The sequence below is a fragment of the Orbicella faveolata genome, unplaced genomic scaffold (assembly GCF_042242905.1).
Source record: "Orbicella faveolata isolate gen_17 unplaced genomic scaffold, um_ofav_v1 contig_3, whole genome shotgun sequence".
NCBI classification, from domain to species: domain Eukaryota; kingdom Metazoa; phylum Cnidaria; class Anthozoa; order Scleractinia; family Merulinidae; genus Orbicella; species Orbicella faveolata.
In genome coordinates this window covers 2,374,433-2,396,830 of record NW_028301558.1, presented here as the reverse complement: position 1 = coordinate 2,396,830, position 22,398 = coordinate 2,374,433, and the positions used below count along the sequence as shown (strand labels likewise).

Below are 22,398 nucleotides of genomic sequence, written 5' to 3'. Positions count from 1 at the left end.
AGCCAGCCACGAAATTGTCTATAGTAAAAACAACATGACTTTCTGTATTTATTCATCATAATCGAGGTTTACTTACACACTCTGCTGAATGTTTAGCCGATGTACGTGCTGAAACAGGTATCTTCCTAATTTTCAAAACAGAAATACTCCCAATTAGAATATTAGAAGTACAGTTGCGCCTTGGAAGGGAAGGAACAAAGAGTATTGGAGAGGTCGGTAAGAAGAGGTCTGAGACATGATATCTTGTAAAAGAGCCAGGATTCACAGTAGTTTGAGTTATTTTGACACTCACTTTCGGTTTCTCACTCGCAAGAACCAAACGACGGAAAGACATACAAGTATCAGAAACAGGGTGATGCCAATAACAATCAAAGTTATTTGCCCAGCCTCTGGAAGTCCACCTGGGAAAGAGAAATAAAAAGGGTGAAACAAATTAGTTTTCCTGAGTTCTGTCGCACAATACAGCGGCTGCAAGAATAAGTGTGTGAGGTGTTGATGACTGCTTATTACAGATCAACAGATGAGAAAGTTTAAGGGACAGCATCCCAGCTGATGTATCAGTCCGGAGCTCGCTGCAAATTTGCTTTATTATCTTGTAAGAGAAAAGGAAAACATCAAAAGTGGTAAAATTAAAGAAGTGTCACCTAAAAAGAAAACCTAATGGCTAAAGATCCAAAATGTCATCCGAATGGCAATTTTGATTTCTTTCCCCTTCAACCATAGTGATATTGCACTTCTTCTCGAAAATATTCGGTCTTTAATTTTGCTTTGTAGAATCTTTTTATTTAATTTATTTGCATATTTGGTTGGCATTTGGTGACATAATGCGTACACAATTTTTGCAGTCGCGAGTTGTTCTGCGGTGTTATTACCATTGATGGACAAGGGCAAGCGTTCTGCTTGGATTTTTAGAATCTTCCAAAGAAACCTAAAATGCTAGTTTTGTATTAAACATCCTGATGCTAAAGTTCAACATAACGTCATTTGCAGTCAAGAGAAATACAACTTACGCCCAGTTCAGACGTCGTGCTTCTGCCGTGCCGAACTAAATTCAGGAATTAAGTTCGACAAAAGCACGGCAGAAGCACGGCGTCTGAATCAAAACTTTTGCATTAAGTTCGGCAAGCAATTAAGTTCGATAAGCTCTGCCGTGCTACACGACTATGGCACGGTAGCGATTCAAACGTCGTGCTTCTGCCGTGCTAAACAAAATTCATAAATCATATTAATGTATTTTGGGAGATTGCGTTCCCACGGGGAGTTAGGAGGAGAATTGTTACGAGGCATCGGTATATCCTGAATTTGGTTCGACTCTGTCACGACGTCTGAATCAGAGTTGTTTTCCTGCGGTGCTACAGTCGAACCTAATTGCAATTTATCTCGGCACGACAGAGGCACGACGTCTGAACTGGGCCTTACCTGTTTGGCCGCCTATTGTACCCGGTTCAGCCATCATTACATAGACATCAACCGAGCAGAAATCAAATTCCACTCCGTCCGTGGCACTAATGTTAATGCTATAAGTACAACCCCCCTCCAGTTCCGTTACGTTGTAGATACTTCCATCGTGTCTTATTCGAAAAACACCGTTTTCTGACGCACAATGCTCAGGAAATTCTTCGTCAACAATAGAATACGTGACGTTGGCATTTGATCCATGATCTGCATCGGTGGTCGAAACACGAAAGATTTCGCTTTCTACTTCGGTTTGCTCTTCTGGTACTATTTTGATCTCTGGGCAAACTGTGAATATAGGAGGCGAATCGTTGGTATCCTCCACCGTTACACGGACGTTTGTGAACGATTCCAAACTCGGAACCCCTTTATCACTTGCCTTGACTTGAAATTTATACTCTACTTGGGAGGCGTTCAGTTTTAGTTTCTTTAAGGTTGAGATGGCTCCAGTTATGTCATTGACAGTGAATATGCTGCTTGCTAGTTCATCTGTATCCCACGGACTTTCAACCAAAGAGTAAGTTACCAGTCCATTGGAGCCTTTGTCTTTATCATGTGCTGTTACACTGATCACTCTATGTCCTATGGGCACATTCTCTAACATCTTGGCTGAATATGAGCTTTTCGTGAAAACTGGATGGTTGTCATTGATGTCGTCGACGTATATAATAACCTCAGCTGAGTTGCTTGACTTCAATTGACTAGAATTTGAGTCCACAGCATCAATGGTTAAATTGTACATGGAAATGGTTTCCCAGTCGAGGTGTCCCTGTAAAACGACCACACCTTCATCAGTGACTCCAAAAGTATTGTTGATGTTGCCTTTGGAAATGTTGAAAGAAGTGCGTGCGTGTTGCACGGAATCTCGATCAGTGGTGAACAGACACACGATCTGTGTTCCTACTGTAGAGGCTTCAGATATGTTCACCTGGAGATATCTGTCAACAAATTCAGGAGAATTGTCATTGACGTCCGTAATGGCTATGTTGACTAAAATAACAGCCATTCTTGGTGGATGTCCACTATCATGGGCCTCGACCAAAATCGCGTAGTTTTCAGCAGTTTCATAATCGAGCACGCCATTTGTATAGATTTCCCCGGTTGAAGTGTTAATCCAAAATTTATCGTGATCACGGAGACTTGGAATTGAATAAGATATGTGGCCATTGTCGTAAGAGTCTCTGTCACTAGCTGTGACGCTTCCTACAAAGTACCTATCGGTGTCATTTTCTGGGACGGTAAACGAATAGTTCAACTTTTGAAACACTGGACTGTTGTCGTTGACATCAACAATATTAATTATAACAATGGCTGGAACACGTGATTGGGGTACAGTGGCTCCACTGTTTCCTGCAACAATCGTCAAGTTGTAAAGCTCAACTGTTTCCCTATCGAGTTGTTTCTGTAAAACGACCACGCCTTCAGCAGTGACCTTAAAAGTGTCATTCACATTGCCATTTGCAATTGAATAAGTAATCTCTGAGTGTCGCATGGAATCTGGATCTGTGGTAGACAGACACACTATATTTGTTCCCAAGACAGACGCCTCCGAGATATTGACTGTAAAATTCCGCTGAACAAACTCTGGAGTGTTGTCATTGACATCAGTAGCAGTTATGGTTACCAAAGCTGTTGATATTCTGGATGGATTACCAGTATCGTTAGCCGTTACCAAAATAACATAGTTTTCAACAGTTTCCGCATCAAGCTCGGTAGCAGTAAAGATGTCGCCAGTTGATGAGTTTATAACAAATTTATCGTAGTTACCAACACTTGAAATTGAATAATGGATGTTGGCATTATCGTAAGAATCGTTATCACTGGCGTTAACATTTCCTACAAGATGACCAGTAGTAACATTTTCTGGGACGGAAAACGAAAAACTTGCTTGACGAAATTCGGGATTGTGATCATTGTAGTCGACAACTTGAATTGAAACGTTTACGCCTGAACTAAATTTTCCGTCAGAAGCCTGTACATGAAGCTCGTAAAGCTTCTGTATTTCGTAATCCAAAGACTTCAGGAGAACAATAGTGCCATTTTCTGGATCAATAGTAAAAGTGCCATCAACATTACCGCCAGTAATGTTGTAAAAGATACTAGAGTCCTTTCCCGAGTCCTTATCCGTTGCAAACACTTGAATGACAGGTTCGCCAACCAAAGCCGCTTCTGAGATGCGTCTTTGATAAAATTGTGGATTAAAAACAGGAGCAAATTCATTTACGTCCATTACTGTTATCACTAACTTAGTGGTCGTTCGAAACTTTCCATCCGTTGCTTGGACGCATAGAATCACCTCACTTCTGGTTTCGTGATCCAGATTTCCAGTGACAGTGACATTCCCAGATGAAGCATCAACGAAAAAGTTTTCATCACACTCTCTAGACAGTAAAGTGTATGTTATTATAGAGTTGTTTCCGGAGTCTTCATCAGTGGCTTTAGCTTGGAATATAACAGTTCCATTTGCTGCGTTTTCCTCAACAGAGACATCATAAGTTCTGTAATTGGGATTTAAAAAGGAAATTTTGAGAGCCTTTGTAGAGTAAAAGAAGACGCTATTTAGCTACCTTGACATGGAGCTACCAAGTATTTACAGCTTGATAAACTGATACAAAGATGGTGAGCGTTAAATTCTGTACAATTTTCAGACCAAAAACTAAACAAGGAGGAGTTATTAATTTTTTTTTTTCTTTTTTATTGTTTCCTCCTGAGTAAATCTGTTTTCTAAATTTGTTTTTTTGTGATCATGTCACGTCATGAAATATATAATTCCTTTGACTTTCTTCAAGGGCGTGTTTTCGTCTTAGAACTATAGGGGGCCAGTTATGATAAATAATAATAGCAATAATAATAATAATGATAATGATAATGATAATGATGATAATAATAATTAATAATAACTAAAATATTTCAACAGGAAGCCCAATTCACTATAAAGTGCTCTTCAATAGGGCCCTGCATAAATAAATATTAGAAGTTAAAATACAGGTAAATTAAAAGTTTAAAAGCTAAAAGTTAAAATACGTATGTACATCGAAGGATGAAAACATTATAACTTATTACAGTTCTAGCTTAAGCTTTGCTCTGCAATAAAATAGTGAGGAGGTGTCACGTATCTCCTGAGATAAAACGTTCCTGTCAGTGATACTATGATAAAAGACACGTTGCTTCTCCCAGTTTGTTCTAACTCGTGGCAGATGGAGGTCATTTTTATGGCGCGTGTTGTAATTATGAACTAGGCTGTTCGCTATAAGATGACAACACCTTGCGCTCAGCCTTGCTGGACATTTTTACAGTAAGTAACAGTATTCAGATTTTGACGAGCGTGGGACTGCAAAGAAAAGCAAGCTAGAACATCCGGCAAGTGTGCGGAAAGTCGTGGGTTCAAGACCCGTTAGGTGATATTTCTCTGTACCGTGCTCGTTAATTATAGACAGTGAAAACAATATTAAGAGCTCTCAGAATGTTTGGGCAATTCTACAGGAAGCACAGTTTTGTAGTTTCTGTAATGCAATTAGTTACTCGAGCATAGAGAGCAGTAAGAATTTACCCGAGTAAAAATCTTTATTTGAACGATCGAGAGTTGAGAGAGATTGAGAGCTGCTCAAAACAAGGGACAAGTTTACTACATACGTGTGATCGGTATGGTCTTATCTTACCTGCTGGTGAATATCGGTGGATTATCATTGACATCACATATGATAATTGTTACGTTCTCTGTTGTTGTTTTGTTGGTGTCCTGATTGATGGCAACGAGTGTCAGAAGATACGAATTTATTGTCTCGTAATCTAATGGCATTCGATTCCTCAAGGTGAAGTTGTCTTTTGATACTGCACGGGAAAGTACAAACGTTTCATTCGTGTCACCTGCAAAATAAAAACAGACAAGTAAGAGAAAAGTGAAGAAAGTACTGTAAAATTCCGATAAACTTTGCTTATCATGTGTTCAAAAAGGCGTTTTTGATGGGCACATTTTTGAGAGGGTTCATTTTTAGAGGGGCTTATTGTAGGATGGACTTTCAGTGGAATGTTGGCATATAGTGCATGATGAAACTCTCTTCTCAAACTCGTTAATAATTCATCAAGTTTAAACAAAGGATATCATGACCGTGACGGTGTTTGGATATCTGATCTTATTAGCATAGATTTTTACGATTTCATTTATCCGCTTTCTCGTTATTTTTATCAAACACTCAAGACAGTAGTTCGTATAGTGTGATCGTCCGGGTGAGGGTAGTTCTGAAAAGAACTGTTGTCAAGTGAATAGTGTTTGTCAGTCGTTGATGTTATAAGTCTGGTCCGTTGAACTTGATTGGTCAGTTTAGTCACGATGGTATTGGCTGAAAGACTCGTGTAAAGTTTGTCATCAGTCATTGGTCGGTTTCGATCCGTCTATTGTTAGTCAAATTGGTCGGTTTTTGGTCCGTCTATTGTTAGTCAAATTAAGTCGGTCTGTTAGAAGTCCGTTTGTCGGTTTCGTTTCCGTCATGTGTAAGTCGTTTGTAAGGCGCCGGTAGTTGTTGACATCTGCTAAGTGGCGTTTGTTCTAGGTTAGTGTACCAGCTTTCCAGAGTCAGTCGTTGAAAATAGTTTGTACTGTAGGTTAAGCACTGAGCAGAGTCCCAGTCAATGTTGTGGTTTGTCAGTTGATGATGTACAGCAGTGTGATTGTTGGCATCACCATTTCTCGTGGCTCGTTTGTGTTCAGTCAGTCTCGTGTTAAGGTTTCTGCCAGTCTCACCAAAGTAGGAAGCCTGGCAGTCGGAGCATTTGATCTTGTAAACTGCTCCCTGTCTGTTGTTAGGTTCGTCCCTGTCTTTAACGTTGGTCAGTAAGTGTCGTAACGTAGTTGTAGGTTTGTAACACGGATGTTCTAGGGCTGTAGGATCCATGAGATGGTCTCAGAAGTACCCTTAATGTAAGGTATAGTCACTGTAGTAACAGGTGTAGGGTTCCTGTTCGTAGCGTCAGCTTCAGTAGGTCGGTAAATGTTTCGTCTAATAAAGTCAGAGTTGTAGTTGTTTTTGTGAAAAACACGTTCAAGGCATCTGTTTTTCACATGAGGCGTAAGCTGTCCGGTGTGTCACAAACTAGTTGCGCTCGTCTCATCAAAGTCTTTATAGTCGTGGATGTGTGTGAAGTCGGGTTGTCGGATGATTCGTCAAGTAATCTGTCGGTATGCGTCGGTTTTCTGTACACTGTCGTTCGCAGTTCGTTGTTGTCGCGGCTTACCAAACAGTCGAGAAAAGGAAGTTTTCCATTTTCTTCGATCTCTTAAGTAAACTGGATGTCGGCGTTCTGTTCGTTTAGGTGGTCGTGAAAATCGTCAATTTCGTCTTTGTGAACGGCGGTAAAGGTGTATTCAACGTAGCGTAACCAAAGCGGTATCGTTTGTCGGCAAGTTGCAAGGGCGCGTTCCTCCACGTGTTGCATCACAATTTCTGCGACAACAACAGAAACAAGCGACCCCATGGCTGTTCCACGGACCAGACTTATAACATCAACTACTGACAAACACTATTGACTTGACTCTGAAGATTACTTCCGCTCAGGTTGTCGAAACGTCAGTCACCAACAACAGTTCTTTTCAGAACTACCCTCACCCGGACGATCACACTATATGAACTACTGATACTCCCGGGTTCAAACCATTTACTCAAGACAGTGTTGGACCTATTTCCAAACCCCTCGAAGTTCATCAAAAATTCTCCACAATGCGTCGTTTTCTCAACTCCCTTGTCAGTGTTTGGAAATGTGGTCGAACACGGTCTATCGTGTATGGTATACCGTAAATCCTCGAATTAGCGCACGGGGCGCTTATTTCAAATTTAGAAGAAGACGCGGGGCGCTTATTAGAGGGAGGCGCTTAATCGAGGGGGGGGGGGGGGCTCTTATTTAATTATTCCCAAATTGTCAGATATGATCGGTTTCTTTGTTATATTTGTCAGTCCCTCAGATGTCTGGAAAGGATCCTGTCTCTCTTGTAGAACTACGTAATATAACCCCTTAAGCCGGTCTAGGCCTGCTGCACAAGGTTGGTTGGACTTTAGGCAATGAATGAGCAGATCTTCACTACCATCCGTTGCGACGGTTTATGTGCAGTGTTTGAATAAGACGATAATCACATGCTTGTGATTGAACACGACCAAAACTATCCTTCCTTTGTTGTCTCAGCACTCTTCCAAAAAATAGGGGGAGAGGAGGGGGCCGCTTATTCGAGGGAAGACACTTATTTTGAATTTTGGCCGATACGAGAGGCGCTTGTTCGAAGGGGGCGTTTATTTGAGAGAGGCGCTAATTGGAGGATTTACGGTATTACTTAACATAACGATGTGAAGCCTAAACACAAGTTCCATGGGGTTCAATGATCAGCAGAGGTATCTGTGACATCATACTCTGGCGACATCAGATACAAAGCAAGGCCTACATTAAGGGACAGTTATATCTATCTTTAAATCTAAACATATTCTCGTATGCTTATTATAAGAGTTTTACGGCAAGACTGTCAGAACATCCAAATGGATATGTTTAGTCGCCACTCACAACCATGTCAGTACTTCCTCAGACTAAGATTAACTGAAAATATTAAATGTCTGGCATGCTTTGACACTCCTCAGTTTCCTACTTTCGTATGTTACCCATGCAACATTGTCTACTACCGAGGATTTATGTACGTTTAGGATGGTTTTACAAACCTTTGATAATGTCAAGAGAAATGTTGGCAGGTCTACGTTGCTTATCCAAAGCACTTAACGCAAGTTCCAATGAAGCATTGCTGTTTTCAAGGACCGTAAACACTTTGCTCTTAAACTGAGGACTGGTGTCTACACAAAACAAATGCACAACCTTTCAGGATTTGCTTCATAAATTTTATAACAACATTTCTGTCAATAATAACTGAAATACTGAATCAACACTAACCGGTAGAGAAGTCAAAAATGGCCGTAGACGACAACGATTACACGTCTGCCGTCCGTCGTCTACAGCCGTATGCGCACTTCGGTGAAAATATTTGTATGTGCAAAAACATTTTTCCTTGAGATTGATGTAAGGATTACAGGAAATAAAGGCAGCAAAATCAGGGAGAATTTTTGCCGTTTGCCATCAGTTGAGTGAACCAAACTCTTGAAATCTCTATTAACGTTAGTTTCCGTGCATGGAGTTGGCAATGCATGATGGCCGGAAAAATTGCATCACACAACTGCAAACATTCGATGACTACATAATGCATTACCAAAGATTTAATTAAACATGATAGCAATAGCAAATATTCAAAGATCTATTTGTAACTCATGCAGATCAATAAAAATGTTGCAAATGCATTAATATTTACCAAATACGTCAAGCTCAGCGGCTTGCGAGAAGACCTTGATGCTGTCATATTCCGCTAGACACACATACCGACCTGAGTCGGATACTTGAACATTTTGGAGAGACAGATCCTGAGAGGAAGTGATGTTCTTTAGAAAAAAAAAATGCAACAACCAAATGAATTTCATGAGTTCTTGAATACTAATTCATAGTAATTGGCTAGTCTAAAAGTATGAAGTTGAAAATTATGAAGTGCAACCGATCGAGTAGCCTACGTGTAGCCTTACCCACCTCCCGGCTACACGTAGGCTACAATTCGTGCCAATCTCGATCCCAGAGCCCACGTGTCCTTTGGTTGGCGCTGACCAAAAGACACGTGGGCTCTGGGAACGAGATTGAATTCGTGCCAGCTTTTCGTAGTCGTTCCCTTCCTCCCATTTTTCCTCGGAGGGTGGGTACGGCTACACGTAGGCTACCGATCGCGGTAGTCTTTAAGGGGCTTTCGCTGCTTTATTTGCATTTGTTTTTGTTTTGTATTACGTTACAGAGTTGCCTAAAACATTCTCTTGCCACTTTATCATTCAATCCCAATAAACCCAATCGTGACTCGCTCGCATGCGTTTTCCCGCGTTTTGCAATGTCTGCATGTATTCGCTTCGAGTTTTGATTGGTTCACCCGATTGTTCAGTGAGTTTGCCCTCTGTGATTGGCCAAATTGAAAACCGCTCTAAAACACCACGAGAGGACTCGGTCACAACCTCAGAGTTCAGTGTGAAAGACAGTATACTGTCTTCGGTGTGAACATGGTATAGTCACTGCACGTTGTGGTGCCTAACCGACATCTCACTACGCGAATCCAAGGGCACCATTCCACTGACAAAAATTCCAACATTTTTTAAAACTCGGAATACTATCGAGCTTTATGTTGTGACAAGAGACCAGTCTCTTGGATGTGATAATTGTTTTTTTATCATTATTCTAGACACCGCGTCTCTCAACCTCTCCCCTCCCATTCCAGCTCAAAATCAAGGAGGCGCTTCATATTCACGGGTTCTGTTACCACTGAAGATTGACAAGTTACATTCGAAACATGTTTACATCAAAAATATCATGACCATCTTGAAATTATTTCCTGCCTGTTGGTTAAACGGCAATTTGATAACCTTGAACTGAGTTACCTGATCGTTCTTTAGCCAACTGTACGCCACGTTTCCTTCAGCGACCGCATCACATGACCAAGAAACGTTCAATCCCAGATCCTCGCCCAGGCTCACGGACGGAGGTGGATGACGAACAACACGAGGACCATTGTCAAAGTGAGTGATGTTCGGGGCCACCGTTTTGTAGTATTTTGCTTCCTCTAAAACAAGCGAGAGTGTGATAGTTAAAACCAGTGAGCAGAGAGAGTTCAATTTCAGTGAAAGAGTAGAAGAAAGCAAACCTTACTTCTTGCATTTATTCCACTGCTTTCACTGTTTTCTCGCAAATAGGCCATTTTGCAGTTGTGTGCTCAGTGACCTGGCCTATGAATGCAAGCGACTTTGCTTTGATACAAAGTCTCTGCTTTTGTCATTTAAATGCAAACTAGTTTGCATCAGACCAACAAATTTACACACAAAAGTAGTGAGGTATGTATGAAAACAAGGTCACCTCCGGCCTCCCTGCCATTCAAATGCCACGTCACTGAGCAGACAACTGTAAAATGGTCTAATATACATTCAGCATTTGTTATTACAATTTGACCTAAAAGTTAGGAAACTTAAAGATATTACAATTTGCACAAAAAAGATAAGCGTCGACAGCTTCTTGCAGCATCTGAACGAACAGTAGCTTTCCATCTGCTTCACCATTCAGACAGAGAATAAAAACAAACTCGCCTCCCTTGACACACATTTTCAAGAGACCCGGACGACCACCTCACCACCACTGTACACAGAAGGCCTATGCACATTGACCTATACTTAGCGTATTATTCAAAACACCCTTAATCAGTAACACCCGTCATTGTGAAGAGCATCTACGAGCGCGGTAAACGCCTGTAACAAAATCCGTTTTTATCGAGAAAGAAAAAATGAAAGAAAGAACGAAAGAAAAAGAATGGATAGGCAAAGCTTTCGACGCAAGAGCCCATAAAAATTCCATTTTACGGATTAGAAATGTCACTACATACAATATTACAGTTCACATTTTTAGCCCGTTTGCTTAGAAACTTAGAAATAAATAGACAAATCGAGCTATATCTGATGCTCCTACATTAAGTGAAGTACGGTATGAAAATTATGACCAAGCCTGTCTCTACCTAAATGCAAAACAACATTGTCTTACTTACCTAGCAGAACTAAACTAAACGTACTTCCGTTGACTACGTCAAACGTACCCACACCAGTGCTTCTAATCATCAGAGACAAAGTTTGCCATTGCTCCAGATAAGCAGTTGCAGATAGACTGAGAACAACTGACAAACCATCCATGACACCTTTTGTAGCTGTCAGACCGTTGGTGTTCAATGTATCCCCGTTTACCGATAACAGAAGTTCTACCAACCTGAAATCAGAAATTAGATAACTAGTCTCTTTTTTTTCTCTACATTGACTGTTCTAAGGCCTTACCGGGCTCCATGAAGAATGTAAGAGACTGCCTGCCTACTGCAATTATGATTGTTTTGAAAATAAATAGACGGGTTTAAGTTCCTCTAGCAAGTCTTCAAAACGAACCGCCAAAGGCTCAAAGAGGCTAAAATGTTGCATATTCTTAAGAGAAATAGACGTTAAAGTACAGCAAGGTCATTTAGTAAGGTTTGAAGATACTACGTAGGATTTACGTAGGATACGTAGGAGGCTGATACGCACGTACATCACAGCTGTTACAGATTTGTTAAAATGGCGTAACGGTAATTAGTATATACCACACCAGTGAATAGTGCTTTTCGCGCGCTCTGATTGGTTAACTCGAGGTGATTAGCAAGTACTATTCACCTCCGAGCAGCCGGCGCGAGAGATTTTAAAATTTCCGACCGCTTGTCACACATAAAATAGCGTTGTGGTCCGCTAATTATTCAGTTTGTGTGGTAAATACTAAAACATTTATTCACCTCAGTGTCGGTGAAAGTGATGGATAATTACCTCGCCGCTTCGCGGCTCGGTAAATATCCACCACTATTCACCTCCACTTCGGTGAATAATTGTTAATTACTACCAGCATGTCTCCTGGCATTATATAAGAGCTTTTGAACATATTAATGAACTCTGACAATCATCGTATCTTCTCTGGTCCCACTTCTCTCAACTATCCTTCATTCTGGCATTTAACTCAAACGTAAACAAGAAAGGATGAAAGAGTATTCAATAGCTGACATATATATTTGGAGAAACACACATATTTAAGATATTTGTTTACCTCGTTTGTTGAGACAAACTTGAAGTCTTCACCACAACTACAGCAGTAAGGAAGTATACACCAGCCACATTAGCAACAAAGATTCCTTTGCTGAAATTTGAGTATTTAGACACGCACTGTGTGTCAAGATTTACCCAGTGCTCGATAGGTTTCCACCAATCTCCACTGTTGTATCTGCTTGTTTTAGCTCGCAGCGATAAACAATAAAATTGGTTACTTTTCGTGACCAGTGCGGCAAAAAATCTAGCATTTCTCATGCTCAAGGATTTAATATTGGAGTAAACAGAAACAGCAATTGCTTCCGACGCATTCATCCGAACAACAACAGCCATGCTGTATGAGACAGTAGAATCTGCTTCAAAGTTTGAGAAAACAGACAGAACTTCGCGATTTGACGATCCTGTTGCTTCTAACTTTACCCCAACAAGACGTTCTATATCGACTTCTAGCTGCAGGTTAATGGAAAGAATATAAAGTCCACCCTCTATCACGTTAAATTTCTGCACAGGTTTGTTGCTATTGGTCTCCCACTGAGCCAACGCATGCCAGCCACTGGAACTCAAAACACGAGATCCATGTTTTAGTTGAAAAGTTCTGTTCAGCTCCACTCCGCCCAAAAATTGGACGGAGCGTGTGGCTGTCAGAATAGAGAATGTAAGACCACTAGATTTTAGACACATTGAAATTAGTTCGCCCTTTTCAAGGTCTACCAGTCCTACGAGTCCGAAGGTATTGTTGTACTGTTCAACTGTATTGGAAAATTCAACGTAACATTCTGCACATTTCCGTCTTCCAACACAGGCAGTGACTGTATCCGGGAGGTTTCCTCTTAGTGTGAACCAGACAGATATCAAGTAAGCGCCATTAAAATACGGCGTAAAATCTCCTTTGTCACATGGCAGTGTCGGATGATTCGGATTAAAGATGTTGTTATTTATGTACGCTAGTTGACCTCCACCAGTTGACATAGATCGTATCACTGACCATTCACAAGGTCCTAATGTATTACGAGATTTCTGAAGAATTTGATGAAGGCCAGGTGGTTGACGCAGTGGGAGAAATCGTACCAAAGAAAACCAAGAACCACCTTCTTTCTTATATTTTCTGTTATTTCCCGATGACACGCATAAATGAACCCTCTGTCCTTTGCTTAGGTAAAGCACTCCAAAAGCACTTACGACAAAGTTTTCAGTGTCTCCCTCGCTTACTTTTGAAGCCGTGATACCATTGAAAGCAATTTCGTAATCAATACAAACTCCACTGTGAAAGGTCTCGCCGCCAATTCTGTCTTTCAAAATCACAACGCTACTCAGAAAGTACAAACCGCTGTTCTTTATAGTGACTGGTTGAAAGCGTGGCACTTCTAGGTTTTTAGAGAACAAATTTGGATGAATCCAGTAAAAGACTTGAACAAAGCCCTTATTGCCACTTTCGGTAAAATTATTTTTTGTCACAAATCCGGCGGTGTAATCACTTTCCCAACGAGACACCAAGACAACTGAAAAACTGCTGTTTGTCAACACCTTCCAGAGTGAACCACTTGGACACTCCACTTCTATAAAGATGGAAACATACTGATCTGGCTTCAGGCGCCCTGCACTCGCAAGTGTCAAAGTGCTAACGAAGCCGTCGCTCAGGGGATTTGAAGGTCTCGGCTGAAATGTCTTCCCTACAGGTATGCTTGGCAGTCCTCCCTGTCCTCCGAGCTGTATAGTCATGTTTATTTGAGATAATCCCGAGTGACGTATTAAGATGTTTGCACTAGTTAGGTAAAAACCATCTTCCTCTGCCTTAAATCGTCCTGAGGTTGAGTTAAATTGGGCGCTGTTTTTGAAAAATGTGTCAGATACTGGTTGAACAGTTCTCCATTCGCCAATTTCTCCACATGAAGAACTTTGATCAGCCTCTTCCTGTTTTACTGGAGCAAAACGGACAATTCAATAAAGCTACTTACTACATCCTCTATTATGCCCTTCGATTTCAGCTACATCATTTTGACATCACGGCCAAACAAAGACCACACCCTGAGAAGGTGTGCTGGCCTGGGTAGGTCGTGTTGCACGATCGCTGACCGAGTTAATTCTGCTGTATTTGTGGGCAAGACATTCTAGTCAAACAGTTCTTCTCTCGATCAACGAGTATAATGAGTGAGTGGCACTACTCCTGGTCGCTTCATGCTACGGAAACTGGGATAACTTGGTTGTGCAACTCATTGCTTGAGGGTATGTGATCTTGCAATGATTTAGCTAAGTTAAAACGCAAACTTACATGGTATCTTCTTATGAAAACTGTCCAGTTAAGTGTTTACATAAAATATTGCAAACTTCCTTTTGGAAAAAGACAAGCAGACGGCTCGTTTGATAGTTGGCTCAAGGCTCCACCCTCTGCTCTCTAACTGTTTTAAAACTACCCACTCTGGATCAATTTTAACTAAAGTAACTTCGAGTTTCTTTTCAAAGCACAAAAAGACAATTTTATCTGTTTTTTGTCACCAAATTACCTTTTCGGAAGGTAAACTGACTGCTGAAAAACGTTCTTTCTCTCTCCCTCCTTCTCACATTCCTTCGAAAATAGCAGCATTGCTTGACAAGGATCGATTAACGTTGCAACCCATTCACGTTGAAAAGAACTGATGTAGCTGAGATCACTGTACTGTGCCTTGAATACATGAACTTGGCGAATGTTTATTTAAAATATTTGCCTCATTAGCATCAACGCTTTAGTCTATGATAGAGCTACAAAGATATGAACTCTGCATATTGTAGCCTAGTCCAGGTGTTCGGTAGGTTGGGAGTAGCGAGAAAATCAGCAAGAGAACAACCATTGAGTGAATTGGGTTTAATTCTCAATATTTAACAAAAACATGCATTGGCTCTTTTGCCGTCTAGAAAATTGCTAGTTTTAAACTGAGTCAAATCGTCTTCAAGATTTCACGCAAAGAGCTACAAATCGTCTTAAAGCGTTTGGGTATATACCCAGAAGCATATCACCTAGATCTAGGTGATATGCTTCTGATATAACATGATAACTTCTTTTGATCGCATGCTAATGAGGCAAATGTGAACTGTAACGTCAGCAAAGATTCCTCTACAAGTCTGTGGCAAGCAGAACGTTCTTACTTTGATGGGACTCAAACAAACAATGACACAACAGGAAACCACGGGAGTGAAATCTGATGAGAAGTAAGTGAGTTAATGAGCAAGCACTACAATTTCATTTACAACATTGTTCCAAATTGAAGAGCTTCACCTGCAAAAAATCCCGGCGTAGTACGGGAATCAGCTCCAATCAACATCACAGAGAAGCCTGTTTCCTTGGAAACGTCCCAAGATGATGATGTAGTGGATTTCACGAAAACTGAGACCGTTTGACTCTTTTTAAGTCTTATGGAACCAGCCACATTGAGGGTGACCACTGGTTTTGGATTTTCATTCAGCGCGTATAGCCCATTTCCGGAATCTATAAGGTCGTCTATGGCTATTACAACTGACAAGTTCCCTTTGCCTCCACCCTTAAAAATCACGTTACAGGACACAAAGTAAGTCCCTTCTTGAGGTGGATGATAAATTCCGCTTGCTGGAAAAAACGCGTTGTCAAAGGAAAACAAGCCAGGAACGCCATGCGTATTCCATGTTGTGACCTTCGTCCATTCTGACGTATTAAGAGATATGCTCTCCGTAAGAGTGGCTGTAACACCTGGCCAATCATAGGAGACAACAGAAACACAAAACAGCCCATCGACTACGTCACTGTCATGAGAATTGCTGTCAACATAAATGGTTACTGTGTCACCTTTATCAAGCGAAACTATACCACTGACAATTAACGAACCTGGACTGGATGAAAAAGTCTTTCCCGCTGACAGTCCATTGTTACCGGTCAAACCTGACGGAGGGTCCCTAATTGCTACAAGCAAATGCTTTGAGGTTCTACTCGAAGAATTCACATTTATCAGGGCTGTTACTAAAAACAATCCATTATCATTTGCAATGAACGTGCTATGATTTGTCTTTAAAATCATTTCCTGAGACTGAAAATTCCGCCTCGAGCTGTTAATGGTCCAGTTGTCTACCATGTTCCATCCCACGTACGATCCTACTTTATTCTGTGCAAGGAAACTGGCCGAGAATTGCTGAGCAAATTCTGTTTTCAGTCCAAGAAAAAGGCCTGAGAAACTGCTGCCTAACGAGACTGTAAGATGCCCACCACTGGTAAACGTGACCCTCAGTTCAACACAATCCCCGCGATTCAAGGCAAACATTCCAGAAATACTAGAAGAATAGTTCTTTGTTCCGGACAAATACCTCTTAGCTAACGTAAGTTTTGAGTTTAAGACAAGGGCAATTTTACCGTCAGTTAACTGAATGCTAGATTCGATGTTTATGTTGGAGGAAAACTGGTAAATTCCCTCAAGAATTGCACAAAATAATCCAACGGACGGTGAAGTGCCAGTGTGCATCGAAAACAATCCTTTTGTGCCACTAGTTCTCCAGCCCTCGAGGCGGCTTATAATTTGGGGTTGAATAACTTGGCCACGTGATAAGACAGCGTGAAAACCAGGCACAGCACCTATACGAGACATCTGCGTAACGGAAAAAGTACTGTCTCTCAGCAGCGATCCCTTGGAACCATACAGGTACAAGGCTAGGGCATCATTTTCATAAAGACGCAAAAAACCAGCGAGACTTACAGTTTCTGTTAAATTTGTCTCGCCATACACAGCTTCAAATCCATTGGCCTCTTCAAACTCATCATTTATCACCAAACTAGCTTTTATAAAGCCAGCAGTTGCATTTGCCATCTGTAAGTTTAGCCCAATAAAGTATATCCCCGATTCGGGCGTGTGAAATCTGTCACGGAATCCTTCTCGTCCTGAGGCAGTGGCCTCAAAGAACCCCTTCCGAGATGTGGTATTCCATTGTTTCACCAGAGTCCACTTGGTTTCAGACACATGATGGACCGTGTTCTCAAGATAGCTGGAAACTCCAACCTCAAGAAATGCTGTAAGTAACAACAACGGAGGGTTAAACGCGCCACAAGAGAATTGTGGCTTGCATTAAAATAAAATAAATTAAAATAGAATTACGAATTTTGCCAGAAATTAACATTATGAAGGCGCGTACGCGTGGTTCTACAGTTCCCTTCAATATGGAAGTTATTTTCTACCGTTAAAACAACACAATGCATTAAAACGTGACTTCAAGTTGCGTCAAAAGTTTCTTTTAATGTTGTTCCTGATATGCTTTCTCCCCCTTTCTCAAAGTAGTGTCACATAGTAACCTCTATCACAGAGGCTTTCACGGAGCAGAGGAAATCGAGAAAGTGGGCTACTAAAATATCACTGATTTGTAGACAAGAACCCTTCTGTAAATGCTAACTTAGCTAGAGTCAATGTATTACGTACAGCGGCGGGATAGAAAACGTCTGAAATTTGCGCATCTGAATCGTCTAACGAAAAACGACGTCGCATCCGGTCAAACTTTGCCACGAAGTTCGTTTTTCAAAGTGCGAAAATGAAGTTTCGGTTAGGCATAATTTCCTTGTATTTGTAAAGCATCAGTTTCGTGTTATTTTATGCTGAGGATAGAAAGATGTTGTAGATACATTGCTCTGACGTTTTAAGCAACGATTATGGAAAAAGAGGAAAGTTTAGTATTGTTTTGAGGGGTAAAAAATTGAAAACGAATTGCCATCTTCCAGGTTTTACACATTCGCAAACTGGTGTTGTTCCAATGTGACTTTTTTTTTTTTAATTTGCTTGAACAATTACAACAACTACAATTAAACTTACCCTACAGTTACAAAAAAAAAGTCTACGGAGTACGTATCTACGCATATAGATGCGTAGATACGTTCCAATGTGATAACACTAAGTATCCTAAGTAGTATAGCCTCTAATGAAAAACTAGATGAAATGTAATATCTCTTGTATCTGAAATTACCAAGGCTGATATATCTCTGTTGCAATCAAGGCAACGATATTTTAATATGTTCTTTACCAAACAAATTTTCTACCAGTTGCAACAGTCTTTCAAAAGCAAGGTCCAATGTTTCCCATAGCACAAAAAAATCTTGATTAGAGAGCTGCAACTTTACATGTTTTGTATGTTCTTTAATCTTACTGCATGTCATTCAAATATCAACCCCTTAACCTCCATGAAAGATTTTGGTTTGAGCCCTCCTACCCACCTGGAAATTCCACTTAACCTATAAATATTTAAGCTTTTGAGACTTCTACCCCCTTAGCATTTCCAGGTTTTAACCTGTAGGTTAAGTTAAAGTTAAAGCCCACTGGCGTTGTCAAGAAATAGTGCAAAACGCAACGGTAAGAGAATTCACGAGATGTAACACTGTTGACAACATTCATGAAGGTGATCCTTGCCCGAGGCAATTATAAAGAAAGTACAGCTTCTTATCCGATCACCAAAGCAAATAGTAATTCTCATTTTCTTTCCTATTTTTTCGTTCTTCATTTTCCCTGCCAATGTGACCGATTTTTACCTTGAACTCTTTTTTTTACTTTTTTAACTTGAACTTCGCTACAACTGCGAAATCTTTATACATTGGTCAGCGGATTCGATCACAAAAAGTCTAACAGGAATCGATGGAAGGATACCTGCAACTTGGATTTTCCAAGTTAAAAAGCTTGCCTCCAAAACAATATGTCTTTGAATAAATATTTGTCCTGTTCTTCAAACAAATGATATGACGAGGAAGAATACGGTCACCCAACTAGTTTAGCTTTTTTTTTTTTAGCTTTTTTTTAGTTATTTTGGGTGTCCCACTATTGTATGTACTGTACTGTTTATTTATATATTTATAATTACAATCTTGTAAATTCTTTTAGTTGTTTACAGTAGTAGAAATAAACTGTTGTTGTTTTGTTAATAGACCATTTGAGACCATTTTACAGTTGTCTGCTCAGTGACCTTGTTTTGTTACAGACCTTACTGCTTTTGTTGTGTAAAGCAAGACGCTTTAGGAAGCGTAACTGGGTTGCATTTATGATAGTAAATATTTCAGAACTGGAAAAAGGAAATGGTAAATTGTATATGCAGCATGGAAACCTAGATATTACAATGGTATATCTAAGGTTCAGTTTAATAATGTTATACACAGTGAAATTTCTGCAAAATAAAAGACAGAAAAAAATATGAAAGAATCAAGGAAAGCTGAAAGTTTTGTCAATGTTGATGTGTTAAAGTCAAGCAGTTACCTTTTTCATTGATGTACTTGTTGTTTAGGCAAAATGACTGCCTCCATTGTAAATGTGGAATTTCAAGGCACATAACGATTTTACATAAAAAGAGTCTGCACACGAGTCAAGCAGCCCATCACGACTGTATTTATGTCTGGTTTACTTCTGTAGCATGGAGCAACCAGGAATATTTCTACTCCTTCCCCCCTGGATGGGATGCTGGTCCATTGCAGGGTTACCCCCGGGGGTAAACTTTGCACTTAAACCGGCTAACAGCAACATATTTAGAAGAAATAAACTGATCATATCGAGATCTCAATTGTTTTTCTGATTCTTCATTAATGTAACTTTCTTCAGTAACAGACGACTGTGTACCTTTCTTCGCACTGTCATCGCCACTAACCATACTGTTACTCACTTTGAATAAAAATTTCACGGGCACGTTGGCCGTCATATTTCGCCTCAGTGTCGATTCCTTTGCGAAGTTCCAAACTATGACGGTAAACAGTGCACTAAATTATACTAGGCTTCCAACAAGTTCAAAATACAACCAATAAAATACATAATTACATGTAATGAAACACGAGACAAAGCTGCAAATTACCAGGGAAAACATTTAAAGTCTCACTTCAACTGAGTGTTCCTGCATCATGGCGCCAATGATTTCCTTCATGTTATCTGGTTTCAGTTTCTTCCGGAAGGTATCGTTGCTTATATCAGGCATTGGAATGAAATAATCACTGTACCTCTCCGATTCCACATTTCTTGAATTCATCTGTGTAGCTAAATAGCCTCAGACAAAAAGCACTAACTGAAGTCACTCGGAAGGTTTCACTCTAAAGGTTTCAATATAAACTCTTCCAATCGACCAACAGTACTGGATAACAGTTGAAATAAGTTCACTCTGAATGCCCTTACTTCACTGTTAAGTCAACCTGAAGTTTCCACTCTAAAAACTGGCAGCATAAACAGTCTCCTGATTGACCAAGAATAGTTTCTTCTGTCGTTCGAAAGACGGGAGGGAGACAAAGCACACACGCAATGTCTTCTGGGTAGCGATTGCGCAATTTAGCCATTTTTCGACGCAGGAGACAGCCCCGTTCGCATTTTATGACTGGGTTCGCCTACGGCAACCCAGTAACAAGTTGTTCTGATGCTAACTAGGTGCATTTACATGACAAAGGCAGTGAGGTCTGCATCAAAACAAGGTCAACTCCAGCCTCGCCGCCATCCAAAGGCCAGGTCACTGAGCAGACAACTGTAAAATGGTCTATTGTGACCAAACTATTGTCATTTTATTTGACGGGGAGAACGCAAATACCGCATTCCAATCTTCATTCTACTGATATGGTATTTTTTTGTTGGATGATTCAAACACGCAAATAAGTTTCAGCCTCCCCAACGAAAAAAAACAGGAGCCAGAGCGAGCTAGCAGATAATGATTCGACAATCATTTCTTGACTATGGTGAGTACAAAAGATATTCTGATTTGTAGATCGAACCATGTGACGCACTAGTAGAGTCTATTTGTCAATCAAGGAATTGGTTCAGAACTGTTGAGATAAAAAAAAACAATGAAAGCTTCACAATTTACCTTTACTGGATATAATCAAAAGGCTGAGTGCCACGCCAAGTAAAGAAGCCGCAGGATATAACATGATGGGTCGATACCATTTACAAGAATGAGAACCAAAGTATTTCAGACACGCTGACTGGCATCTGAAAAACAAAAACAGAATAAGGACTGATCTTGGTTGGGTTAAGCATTTATCCGGGCATAGTCAATCGATAAGTACTAGTAGTGGAGTACAATAGCCCTTTTCACGGTTAATTTTTCTCATTTGCATTACAATGTAATCCAACGTGGATGCGAGGCAATTTCGGGCTAAAACTACAAAATAGCCCGAAATTGCCTCACATACATGCTAGATTTTAGTGTAATGCAAATGAGCAAAGGTAACCGTGAAAAGGCCTATTCCATAATGGTAATAGGACTGAGTGGAGTCCAATTCGGTCTGTAATCATACGAGTGATTAACAAAATCGGACGACCGCGAGTATGATTACAAACTGAATTGGACGACACAACTTCCTGTTACCAATTAATCAAAACTATGACAAAATTCGAGAAACGAACAAACCATCGATTGATCGCTGAACGATTAAACGTCGTTATGTACAGTTATATGCAGTTTACTCAACAAAGTGCACCGCAACAGCGCCCGCAAAATGACGCGTACTGTCCAATTACACAGGCATGACGCGTACACTGTCCTATTACAATGTCCAATTACGAGCATGACGCGTACACTGTCCAATTAATGCTCAAATCGAGCTGCTGATAGCCAATCACGTTCGAGAATTTTGTTATAGTTTTGATTAATAATGGTAATAGGACTGAATGGAGTCCAATTCGGTCTGTAATCATACGAGTGATTAACAAAATCGGACGATTTGTTGATCACGAGTATGATTACAGACGACAATTGGACGACAAGAAATTATAATTTCCCACAAAAGTAAAAGTTTCATTTGCTAAAGAGCTTTTTATTGTCATTTTAAATATCATAATTATAGCGGAGCTCCGGCGGCCCGAAGGGCCGCCAAGCGGAACCCCATACTCATATGGGAAAGAAAATGAAACCCATGAGTTGATTTTCTCATGGTTATCATGGCTAGCGGTATTGCTCGTGGGCGCGTACGCACGACGACGACGACGACGGCGACGGCGACGGCGGAGTTGCCCAACATGGCGGCCATACTCCAAATAATAGGTTGACGGAGACATGCAGACCTGGTTTACCGTGTACTTCCTTGATATTGGACATCCATGTTATGATTAATTGACACCTGTCAATACAAGGTATCCGCTGACCAGTGTCACGTGACCATATCGCGGGCTCAGGTTTACAGCTCCTCGAGGTCACGTGTTTTCTTGAAGTTGACCGCTGACCAAGCGCTGGTTATCGATTGGATCGCGGGCTCATATTGGGTTAGCTTGTTGGAAACAGGGCAGGATTGCTCGGAAGCCAGTTTACG

General features: G+C 40.6%; 1 protein-coding gene across 3 annotated transcripts in view; it reads right to left on the bottom strand.

Annotated features, from left to right (window-relative positions):
• Positions 1-22,398, bottom strand: part of LOC110049442 (uncharacterized) — a 35,146-nt gene that overhangs the window by 4,352 nt on the left and 8,396 nt on the right. For all 3 annotated transcript variants that reach the window (XM_089298078.1, XM_089298079.1, XM_089298080.1), the window contains exons 2-12: positions 20,955-21,079; positions 15,412-17,163; positions 12,163-14,080; positions 11,096-11,310; positions 9,945-10,126; positions 8,789-8,915; positions 8,151-8,279; positions 5,115-5,322; positions 1,420-3,953; positions 293-401; positions 77-125 (exon numbers count right to left, since the gene is read on the bottom strand). In XM_089298078.1, the coding sequence (XP_089154204.1) occupies positions 77-125; positions 293-401; positions 1,420-3,953; positions 5,115-5,322; positions 8,151-8,279; positions 8,789-8,915; positions 9,945-10,126; positions 11,096-11,310; positions 12,163-14,080; positions 15,412-17,163; positions 20,955-21,018 (7,287 nt within the window). In that variant the 5' untranslated portion in view covers positions 21,019-21,079. The remainder of the gene's footprint in view (positions 1-76; positions 126-292; positions 402-1,419; positions 3,954-5,114; positions 5,323-8,150; positions 8,280-8,788; positions 8,916-9,944; positions 10,127-11,095; positions 11,311-12,162; positions 14,081-15,411; positions 17,164-20,954; positions 21,080-22,398) is intronic.